At 45.2% G+C, this 11413-nt stretch overlaps 1 protein-coding gene across 2 annotated transcripts in view; it reads right to left on the bottom strand.

Annotated features, from left to right (window-relative positions):
• Positions 1 to 2027: 2027 nt before the first annotated feature.
• KDM4A (lysine demethylase 4A) overlaps positions 2028 to 11413 on the bottom strand; it is a 36885-nt gene continuing 27499 nt past the window's right edge. The window contains exons 15-21 of one of the 2 annotated variants that reach the window (XM_065410133.1): positions 11339 to 11394; positions 10036 to 10144; positions 8077 to 8265; positions 7130 to 7300; positions 6034 to 6153; positions 4668 to 4760; positions 2028 to 3792 (exon numbers count right to left, since the gene is read on the bottom strand). In XM_065410133.1, coding sequence (XP_065266205.1) covers positions 3652 to 3792; positions 4668 to 4760; positions 6034 to 6153; positions 7130 to 7300; positions 8077 to 8265; positions 10036 to 10144; positions 11339 to 11394 — 879 coding nt within the window. In that variant the 3' untranslated portion in view covers positions 2028 to 3651. The remainder of the gene's footprint in view (positions 3793 to 4667; positions 4761 to 6033; positions 6154 to 7129; positions 7301 to 8076; positions 8266 to 10035; positions 10145 to 11338; positions 11395 to 11413) is intronic. The other variant, XM_065410134.1, reaches the window with a different exon arrangement.

The raw sequence follows: 11413 nt of genomic DNA, 5'->3' as shown, positions 1-11413 counted from the left end.
TGTTTATTACTAGATCAAATTAAAAACAATACAGAGGCTGCTGGAGTCTTATTCCCTCCCATGTTCGCATTAAAAAAAAATAAAAGCACAGCTGTAGACAGGTCAGACAACAGGAGCCCAGTGGAGCATGGGAACTGTAGATGCATATGGAAGCCTCAGGCTGGGTGGCCAGAGAAGGGCGACACACCTCTCATCCCAGGCATTCCTGATCACGCCAATACAGAACTCATTTAACCCCAGATGGGAGCTCTGTCTCATTCAGAAATTGGGAAGGATGATCTTAGAAAATGGGTGTAACCATTGAAACTACTTTCCCTGCCTGTCAGAAGGCCCTGCTAGTGCAGCAGGAGTTCTCCTAGAAGACTGGACACAAAGAGGGGATCTACAATAAGCGGTTAGCAAAAACAGGACACTAGCTTCCCAGTTCCAAAAAGGAAAACTGATCTGCCAGCCTTGCCCAGGATTACATCCAGACAGCTCCATTCTACAGTTTGCTAAGAGCCCAACCTGAACCAAAAATCAGACTTAGCACAAGAGGAAAGGGGATGCAGCCCATGATCTGCAATGCCACACCAAATGGAGCTAATGAATAGCTCTCACCCAGCGCTTCCCTATGGGATGGGTTAGCATCAACATTTGTGTTTTGAGCACTTTTCTAGAAGTAACTTCCTATTTTAAATATATTCCAAAAGCACCTGCCCAACTGGCATCCTAATGGCACTTGTCCTGAGATTGGAAGGACTCCAGAGGAAGGGAATTAGGACATTTTCCAATGACAAAATATTGTGTGAAGGACCCACACACACCACAATGTGTCAGAGCACAAGGTCAGTTTTCTCACAAGATAGGACAATGTAGAGACACAAGTTAAATATTGTACAGCTGCTATTTTAAGAGCTATTTTCTGCCCCTTATATTTTAAGCACATTAATGGAAGTGCCGACAGAATCGGTCTAAAAACGTAAGGATTCTACTTGGAGTCAAAAAATGACATGGACTCCCTGGTGTGTTAAACATGAGGAATTCTGATCTCATTTCGATTTGTGCACCTAGCCTGGTGCTGGAGTGCAGGTCTACGTCACCAGAAAGTGGGTCAGGTATAAACCAATCAGAAATGAGGTTTACATCTATAGATGTTTATTAAACTACATTGTTAAATGCAGTTAATGAGAAATGGGACAACCTTCCTTTATCCAATGATGCAGGAAACTCAGCAAGGATGGCAGTGGTTTCCAAGACAGTGCAGAGAGCCGACAAGACCATCAGTCTGAAGTCTGTTTACAGAGAACACTTTGGGTCACATCAGGTCAGAGCTCCCTGACCAGAACTAATACGGAGCATGGAAACGCTCTTGAAAGTCACTCAGTACTGAGAAAGGCAGGTGACAAAGCATGGTGTAACTGACCTGGAACCCTTGCAGGGCACAAGCCCAGCTGCCTTGCACTATGTTGTCGTTTTAGGGTGGGAGCCTTCTTTGTAGATAGGTATTTATACCAGACATATAGTATCACCACCTAGAATGGAAACTCAGTCCATGCAGGTAATATAGCAGATTCAGTCTAGAGGGAATTAAAGTGAATCCCAGGTACATTAGAAGATTAGAGGGCAGATTCGGAGAGATGCTGGCAGCTTCCCTTCCTTTCGTTAGCCACAGAAATGGCATCGAAAGGAGTTGCCAACTTGCAGCTCTAACCCATTCTCATTTCGTAAACCTGCACACTTGCAGATACTATGACAATTTTACAATGTCCCAGTTTTACATGTTAACAATTCCAATGCTTACCAGAATGCTTCATTAACATTTGAAACTGACCACGATGAATTAAGTTACTGGGAAAACGTACAAAGTGAAGGCCCTGTTCCTTCCAGGAATCTGCCCAAATGCTGATTAACAAGGACTTCTCCCACACATTGTAAGAGAAGGACATCCAAGAGCAAGCCTGAGCACTAGAAATTTGTATAGTCACTAGTCACATCAGTATCCTGATCCTAGAAGAGTTTTGGTATAAACAGAGGATTATTTTTCAAAAAAGCTTGTTGTTTATTACTTTGCTGATCAAGAGTCAAAAAGTCACTGCACAACACTACATTTTATTGCTAATCAACAAGTTGATGCACCAGATTTCAAAATAATTTGGTTTATAGTGTTCTTATAGAAACAAAGAAGAAACTGCTATAAATCAGGGTCTTGTGTACACAAGGTCCCTTTACTACAGCGATGGGTCTATGTCAGTGAAGAGAATTAAAATAAAAAAACTGAGTATATTTGTACGATTTTTTCCTCAACAAAGGGAAACTACCCAAGTCACTCCATGCAGCTGGAAGGCAGCCAGTCTGCCCACAGTCTAAAATCCCTTTCCCAGAGGGTGGGAAAGCCACACATCCTTATTCAATTGCTGCTTTAACTTGTTAATGCTTTACTAGGAGCATGTCAGAACATCTTCAGGATGCACGCAATGCATGGCTCCTGAACTGACAGCTTTCCATTGTTGGGATAGTCAAGTCTATCCGATACAACTAAGAGTGTGTCCAATTAATGCTCTACACAGGATTTTAAAGAACAGATGCCCTACCAGCTGTGGCCAGACAGAAGAACGTGGCAGCACTTCTGCTTCTGAGTGGCACTACACAACCATTCATTAACAAGTACAGTTCAGTGCATCTTGTAACTGGGGCCTATACTCAGATCTAATTATCCTAAGTAAGAGCCTGTGGCAGCATGGCCACAGACAAGGTGCTGGATTCTACAGACACTGCTGCCCTGTCATAACCAATACTGTGGTGTTTGGCTCTCTAGGACCCTTTGGTCTTTATTGCCTTAGTGAAGTGTACGCTAAAGTACTCTTTGGGGGCTGAATGAATATTCTTGTTAGAGGGTTGCACTGCAGGAGGCTCCAGACAGATTCCTATTTATACGTAGGCACAGACCATTACAGTTAAACACGAGTAAGTCTCAAAATATCAAATCAGAACAAAAGCTAAATGGAGGGTTAAATAGCTCGTCCAATCGGATTTGATTTTCACATTTCATCTCTTCACACAAACGCCTCCAATCCACTTGGCTCTGCACAGCCTGAGGCTCCACCCTCAGAGGGGAGATGCTGAGAAACAAGAAACTGAAGCTGCTCCAGACAAAACACACAGATATAAATATAAAAAGGGGTTCAATGTCAAGCACCAGTAATACTGCCTGCTCGGTGCAGGTGTGGCCATTGGGGAGAGACTCCCAGAATCAGGAACATTATTCAACAAAAACTACACACTTTGTATCCTCCTGCAGCTGCCAAGATGCCCAGGTGAAGTTCCCAGAAGAGTTTGCCACCTGTCAATTTTGTCTCAGACAAGCAGAAACAATGAGAGACTGTTTGAGGAGATAAGCTGTGGAAGGCAGAACTCCCAAGCTGGCTTGCCGGATGCTTGTTCAGTGCAGACAACTTCAGGGGAGGAGCCTGCAGGCAGGCATCCACTGTTGCAACACTGAATGGTTCCACCGGCCAACAATCTCCTTTCAGCTACTGCAGGGTACAGTATTGTAGCTTCCTTTTTAAAAAAAAACATGGATTTGAAATGTCCAAGTTTGGCCTCTGTTGTACTGGAGTGTTAGAATCCATTGGGAGGTTGGCATCTCTCCTTCTCTACCATAGGCAGTGCTTACTCCATGATGGCCCGGTACAGTGCAGGTTCGATGTAATCCTCCCGATAGCGTGAGTTGATCACTCTTTGTCTCTTCCGCTCTTGTTTGACCTCCTTCTCTGTGAAGATTTCTGTGAAGCGCATATCTGAAGCTACTGACTGCAAGAGTAAAGCAGGGTTAGACACCCACAGCGCCGCTCAGATGAACTTATTACCCCTCACCTACAAGCTCTCCCACACTGCAGAGAAATCGCGTGGGGCATGGGGTGACGGGACTGTTATGCACAAGCCCACGTGACACTGCAGCATGGAGAGAGAAGCAACTTAACAAACCTGCAGTCACTAGACCCAATGAAATGATTAATGGGCAAACAACACTGAGGGCCAAAGGATTCTAGCTCAGTGCCAAGTGTGAAGGAGACTTAAGGGGTCAGTGCAATGATCAAACTAAACACCCAGTACGTCTGCAGCATGCTCCGCTCTATTGAGACAGGCAGATTTAAACACCCACTCAGCATGAATGCCCCACCCCTACCCTTCCTGGACTCAGACGCTCTGCATGCTTATTAACAAGTGTTGCAACAGAGCTAGGACAGTCAGGTGGGTGCACAGGACCTGCCTCTCAGGTCAGCAATGTGCCTGGGTTGTGAATGGTCGCGGAGCTAATGCCTTACTATGGGAGGCCTTCTGGAGCGATGCAGGCCAAGGACACCAAGGCACTTCCTGGTGTACCTCACTATTTCAGAGATGCAGGATTTCACTAGTTAAGTCCCATAAATTGTCAGTGAGCAATGAAGGGCTACAGACCTCAGCTAGAGGTGAGCTGAAGTAATGGATCTACAGAGAGATGGATCAGCCAAGGAACAGACAGCAAACATTAAACTCCCAGAGCAAGTCTCACCTTGCAATGCCCTTGCTGCTGTGCACTTCAATGGGTTTGCTCCCATGAAGGCAGGCTACTCTCAGGGGAAGCCACATGGACATCAAGGTTATGGAGTGGACTTTTAGTACAGATGCACACCCCCACTACTTACCAGCCTTGATTTGACTCTCTTTGGAAGCTCCTCATCAAGGGTGTACACATCATCTCTCTTCGCCATCAGCTGGGATCCATCTTCAAATTCCACCTAACACACAAATGATACTGTACTGCCTGAAGTCACAAAAACCAGATCCCCCCACTACTACAGAGTCTCCCTGTTAAGTTCCCAGCTCTCTAAGTGAGCTCCCATCATGAACGCTTTCGATATACATGTACTTTCTGGCATAGCATGGGGTCATGTGTAAATGAGGGAGGTCGCAGCAGCTGGTTAATATCTAGTATTGGGAACAGACTTTGTACAAGCAATAATCCTAAGAGGAGCAGGAAGTGGCACAGCCCAATCTGCCTAGGGTCAAGGGAATGACCAGTTTTAGGAATATTCTCAGAACACTTCGCAATAAGCCAGCTCCTCACTGGGGATTTTTACTCGTCAGGCAAACTGGGTGTTTCAAGGCCACTCCAGATGTTATCCGAGCAGCAGGGTTGGGAGAGGAGGACGAGATGTACACCAGTACTCTAAAATTCAAGGGTTTTTGGTAAATAAAACTTTGCTTCAGCCAGATTCAGCTACAGGAACTTAAATATTGGGGCCCATTTTCAAATACAGGGGCCTACAGCTAGGCAGTCAGATAAAAGCAGCCTGATTTTCAGAGGGGGTGAGCCATCCAAAATGCTGCTGAGTTCAGTGGGCACTGCTGGTGCTCAGCACCTCTGAAAATGAGTCTGTTTTCACACCTGCGTCTGAACCTTCTGAATGTGCCAATGTTGTGCAGGCTCAGCCCAGCCCCTTTAGCATGACCCCCAGGATGTCTGGAAGCTCAACAGTTGCACTTGCAGGGCTCACTGCTGAGGCTGGTGGCAGAAGGGCTTAGCTCATGGTGCAGACACTGACTAGATGCCCCCGTTTCCTACAACCTGCTGCATGGAATCACTTCTCTGCATATCCTATGGATTTGTATTTCTAGTGCAGAAGGGAAGGGGTGAATAACCCACTCATCTGTACCTGGCTATATATCGGTGGGTCACAAAGGACATCTAGGCTATAAAAGGGTCCTCAGTACCAGTTATTCAGCATTTATACTCCATCCAGACTAAAAGCGGAGATTTTTACTATCATCTATGCAGCTTTCCTTCCAATAGATCACTAACAAACCCCATACCGCGCCCGCCCCTTCCTGAGTGGGATTTGACTGCAGTAGTTAAAGAGGGTCCTAGGACTTGGTTTGCCAGTAGTACCACACTTCTACAAAAGGGCTTCTAAAATAGACCGTGGGGAGGTGTCTAGAGACCACTGCGATGAGCATTTTATCTAAATAGTGAGAGGTGGAGGGCAGCAGAAAGGAATAGAAGCTCAATACCTGGTACATCTGGATGGCATGTGAGGCCACAAATTTGGCTCCATAGACTTGTCCATCTGTCCATCTGACTTGCACGACTTCTCCTTCAGCAGGAGGACCCAGCTGAAGACAGTCTCGACTCTGATGGCACAAGAAGGAAAGTCGGGAGACGCGGAGAAGTGAGCAGTAACAGCTTCTTTACATTTGCATAAAGATTCAGCAGGCCCAGGGAGATCCATCCCATTTTTATAGGGCCTTCCATCAGAGTACCAAAGCACCTTACGAACAGCCCTTGAGATAGGTGGATTTTCCCATCTAGAGACAGGGAAACTGAGCCACAGGGTGCCACAACTAAACCATCAGTTCACAAACACAGGGTGTTTCCTGCTCCCAGCTATTTCAAATGGTCTGCAATTTCAAAGTCAAGCTTCTTGGATCCTTTCCTTCTCCTGGCTCAGCTCCAGTTACAGAGACCCTGAACACAACCTGCATCCTCAGTGACAATTGTGCAAATGCATTGCCTTGTCATTTGCCCTTCACTACCCCACCTCCCAGCCCTGCGTAGTAGCCACATGGCATCCTCCACACATCAGGTGCCTCTGAAAAGGGGCCTTTCCACGGTGCCTGAGGCACAGAGAATGTAAGTTTGGCACACGAATAGCTCCATGCTGCTATTAACATCACTGAAGAAGATATGGCGACCAGTAGATAAGCCTTCTGTCTACAGGCTACAGTTCAGCCACAACTGCCTTGTTCTGTATATAAAACCCACCCAGCCCACCCATGCAGTTCGGTACATAACTGAAAACAGAGACAACAGCTAATTAAGGCCTGACAAGGATAATGAATACAGCTGCTCATAAGTCAGGAAGAAGACCAATACAGGCACTTTGCAACCAAAGTATTAAGTTAGACAATGACAGGTTTTTAAGTGGGAAGAAGTCTAAAAAGCTGTAAGAAATTCTCCGCTCAGATGAGAGTACTTTCCACTGTATGAACGGTCATTAACCCCCTAGAAATGTTAGCAGACACAGACACATTTGCTCCCACAATGGTGATACAGTTTCCCTGTACCACATGCCCTCTAATGGAGTAGCTCTCTTATTTCACAACATACCACAATGTCCTCTGGATAGAGGTTATCGCTGAAGGAGCCATCATCAAAGTTGACTTCATAGAAGGTTTCCTTTGTAAGATTGACCACTTCGCACTGATAGAAACGACCATTCTTGTGCTTGCTGATGACCATTTGCCCAGCTGAGAGATCCTGCAGAGCCGCTTTAGCTCGCTGAGAGGAGAAGAGCTCTCGTTAGACAGCTGAAAGGAAGGTCAGTGTACTGGCACTGAACATGGGTCTTGGCAGATGAGAAAAGACAGAACTACATTGTTGCCAAGAGTTCTTAATTGTACATAGGATCCACCAGTGATCTGAAGTCAATCTTTAAAAAAGAGTTTTTCCCCCAGAGTGCTTTAAATGCTTAAAAACCAAACCAGTCAGCTGCAGCGACCAAGACAGTGCTGTGCATAGCTCAGGCCACCTAGGGAGTTACAAGCTCTCGCTCTTCAGAGTAGGTTCCCTCAAGACATTTTGAGGACTTTGCAGCAAGCCCTCTACAGGCCCATCTCGAGCAGAATGCTGCAGTTCATTTGGCAGAAGGGCTGCAAGGGAACATGACATTCCACTGGGATCCCAGTACTAACTCTGCACATTAGCATCACTTACTTCACACACACACTTTAGCTATTCCTTCTCACGACAGCTCCAGGGGGAGGTGGTTCTCAGTCACTTTATAGACAAAACTGAAACCCGGGAAAAGTGACTGGCTGAAGGCCACAAGCAGTCAGCAGCAGGACTGAGATCAGGGCTCAGTTCTTGGCATGGGATGGGAGCCAAGGTCATTAGACTATGCTAGCTAAAATGCACAGGGGATTCTTTTATTGATATGAATCTGTCAAAGACATTACCTCATCCACCTTATCTCTAGCACAGCCAAAAGCTTTTCAGTTTCCCTTGATACTCTGGCCTACTCCAGAACAAATCCTAGTTGTGTCCCAAATACTCACCTCTGCCTGGGATGGAATCTTATGCCTAAAGCAGGTAATGAAGACAACAAATGGCCAGTCATCAGGCTGCATCATGACTCCAGCTGCTTGAGCACAGCTGACATGAAAGGACGTAGGACAGCGACCATGAGAGCACTGCACACAGCAACCTGCAATTCTCTTCCTCCGCTTCTTACAGAAGATGCATTTCTGCAGACAGGAAACTAGAGATTACTGCTCAGCATTGGCTTTCCCCAGGCAAAGAATGCTGACAGGCCCCCCAGGTGTTACTAGAAATATCCTTTTTTGTTACTACATTATTCCAATTAATCTCTATCCCAGAAAGGCACCATGCTTTATTATATTCTAGAGACAGAAGGACACTTGTTTTATTTCATAACAGGGCAGGAATCTCAGGAGTTACAAACAGGGACAAAGGCAAAAAAGTAAGTGTTTATAATATACCAATCCAACAAGCTTAATAGACAAACATGTGAACTGAAATGTCTGTAAGGAAAGGAGACCTGGACACACGTCATTCTACCACATTTCAGCAATGACAGAAGTCAATGGCCCACTGCAACTCCTGGCTGTAGTTATACAAGGACAGAAACAGGCCAGAGTAACATTTCATATTTAATCCCCAAAGGATTTCATAAAACCAGAGACAGAATTTCAGAAGGGAGGAGAACTGAGTAGAATTTGTACAGAGGCAGATTCCATAACCTTACCCTAAAGGCAGAAGGCTAGATTTGGGCCAGCAGATTTGTAGTAACTGATGGACGTCACAAACACTGGTTTATATCCTTAAAGCAGGATTGAGCAAATGGAGGAAAAGGCTCTAAAATGTAAGTATTTCTAAAAATTAGTCGTGCCAGCCAGGAAGTCCCATATCTTATAGCTAAAGTCAACATACAGCTTTTTATTTAATAGTTCTCACCTTGTTTGCCACAAAATACTGAAGGTTTTTTAGCAAAGCGGTTCAGTCCATTGTCATATTTTTAGGTACAGAGGTTTTGAGGATAAATAAATTAAATGATTGTGAAGCACTTTGAGAACAGCTGATGAAAAGTGATATATAAGAAATAGGCATTAAGTATTTGAACCTTCTCCTAATTCCATCAGTCTGAGACTCATGAGTGGCTAGACTGTAGAAATCCTTAAAAAAGAGAACACTAAAAATGAAAAAGCCACCCAGGACTCAGGCCAGTTAGCAAGGACTCATGTGCAGAATAGGCTTCCTCAGATGGAACAGATCTATCTACCTTTCATACACATGCAGAGGTGCTTTAGGGGCTACGTTCACGATCCAATCTCATCACTGTCACCTCAGACGCTTCAATGATTGAGAATGCTCTTGGCAGTGGTCTGCCCTCTATTATTCTGCTTTTCCAGTGGCTCCAAGTCCACTGGTCAAATCCCACCCCACCTCTTCCGCTAGTGCTGCACTGGATTGCATGCATGGATAGTGAATAGCAAGGTATGACGTGATATAGCCATACAAAGCTCAGCTCTCTCCTTCTGGATTGAGGGAAACTCACTCCTTTAGCTAGAAGAGGAGGAAGGGGGAGTCTTACGTTCTTTAAACTGAGTTTGTAGACAAGCTAAACAGACCCAGCTTCTATTTTATTTGAAGTGCCTAGAGATTCCTGCATAAGATACCAACACGTTACTATATTATGCAATTCAAATCACTAGCTGAACGATAACAAGACTCTATACTAACCCCCTTGTTAATTCTAATTTCAGGTAATTATTGTGCTGTGTTAATACCCAAGAACAAAGCTAGGCTTTGGAGAGTAGGGAGTACTCTAATGGGATTTATTTAACAAACCACCTCCAAACCATCAGAGTTCGGATTTTCTCTGACCTCTAATTAACAGAGAGGAGTTGTCTCTTTCAGGAGGAGAATAGAAGACCCCACAGATAGGACCTCAGTGAAACTAACAAGCCTAACAGTGAATCTCAGATTTTTCTTACCAGTCTGAATCGCTGCAGGGGGATTTTGCCAACATCCACTGGACTGCGCTCTGCAATATTCACAAATTTTGCCTCCAGTACAGCTACAGCACACATCACATGGACCCACCTGCCAGATTTGGAGAGGAAAAAAGTCAGTACACACTGGAGAAAGACAGCTGAGAATTTAAGCAAGTTTAGTGCTAATGAAGTGTAGCAGATTGGCAATCCCTCCAGCCGTAAGAATGAAATCCTTTGTTGATCCATACAGCAGACTAGAGCTCAAGTAGTGCAAGCCTCCCTCACACTAGTCCTGATAATGGAGACATCTAGGAGCAAAAGCAGACTTCATCCCATTCGGTTCTTGGCCTTTCCACTGAGGTGAACAAGGGAGTGACTGAGTGAGACTTGTGCTGGTGGTATTTGTGCTGCAGGCACATGTGCCCTACAAGCTTGTTTTACTCAGGCCACAGACCTGTCAGATAATAACTATTTAGACACTACTGACCTGGTTTTGAAACAGTGACCTAGAGGACAAAGGCCACTCCCAGAGTCTTCAGGCCAAGTTACCATAATTTACCCCTTAGCACTGTAAGTTAAGATTCAGATACTAAATACCAACGTATTTTGCATCCAAGAACTTTAGACATACTAGCCAAATTAATCTGCGTCCTTTCCATTAACAGTCGCCTATGGTGTAGCTGCCCCAAGTCAGCCTGGAGCCAAAATATGCTGCACTGCTGGAGGGCCACATCTCCCAGAGCCAGTGAAGTGTTGTTTGGGAAGAGTCAAAGGGACCTTTGTGGCTGTCCTGTGATGTAGACGCCTCCAGCTAAGCCCCGAGCTGAAGACACAAGCAGTGTAACTTTAGACAGACAGTCTATTGGCAGAGCAGAGGTATGTAGAGCCTTTGGTTGCTGTACGGAGCGTGATCTCTCTGTAACTTGGTATTCAGAGTTCCCGGCCCCTCACATGGCTCTGGGAACCAAAGACAATTTTACTTAATAAGAGACTAAGCAGTTAATAGCTATCACCACCTTGGGATGGGGAATTCCCTGGGAAGTCAGTGACTGGCTGTGGGTCTCTGTGATACTGCACCACTCACCCAAGTCCTGGTGCATTAGGCACCACATGCTCACATCCTGAACTATGTTATATATGTTTACAACCCTCCGCATCAATCCTGTCAATCCATCTGGAAGATGCCCTTGGTCACTACATTATCCCTGCAGCACACTCGCACTAAGCAATGAACTTTTAACAACCTCACAAGTGCTCTTGTGCTACGCTGCTCCATAGAGAATGAAAAAGCTGGAATACTCACTTGTCATCATTGGCTCTCTGCAGCGCACCTCCTCGTAATGAACACAAGCAGCAGTCCTGCCACAAGGAGGAAAAT

Source organism: Emys orbicularis, chromosome 8 (genome assembly GCF_028017835.1).
Source record: "Emys orbicularis isolate rEmyOrb1 chromosome 8, rEmyOrb1.hap1, whole genome shotgun sequence".
NCBI lineage: Eukaryota > Metazoa > Chordata > Testudines > Emydidae > Emys > Emys orbicularis.
This window is presented reverse-complemented; position numbering and strand designations above follow the sequence as displayed.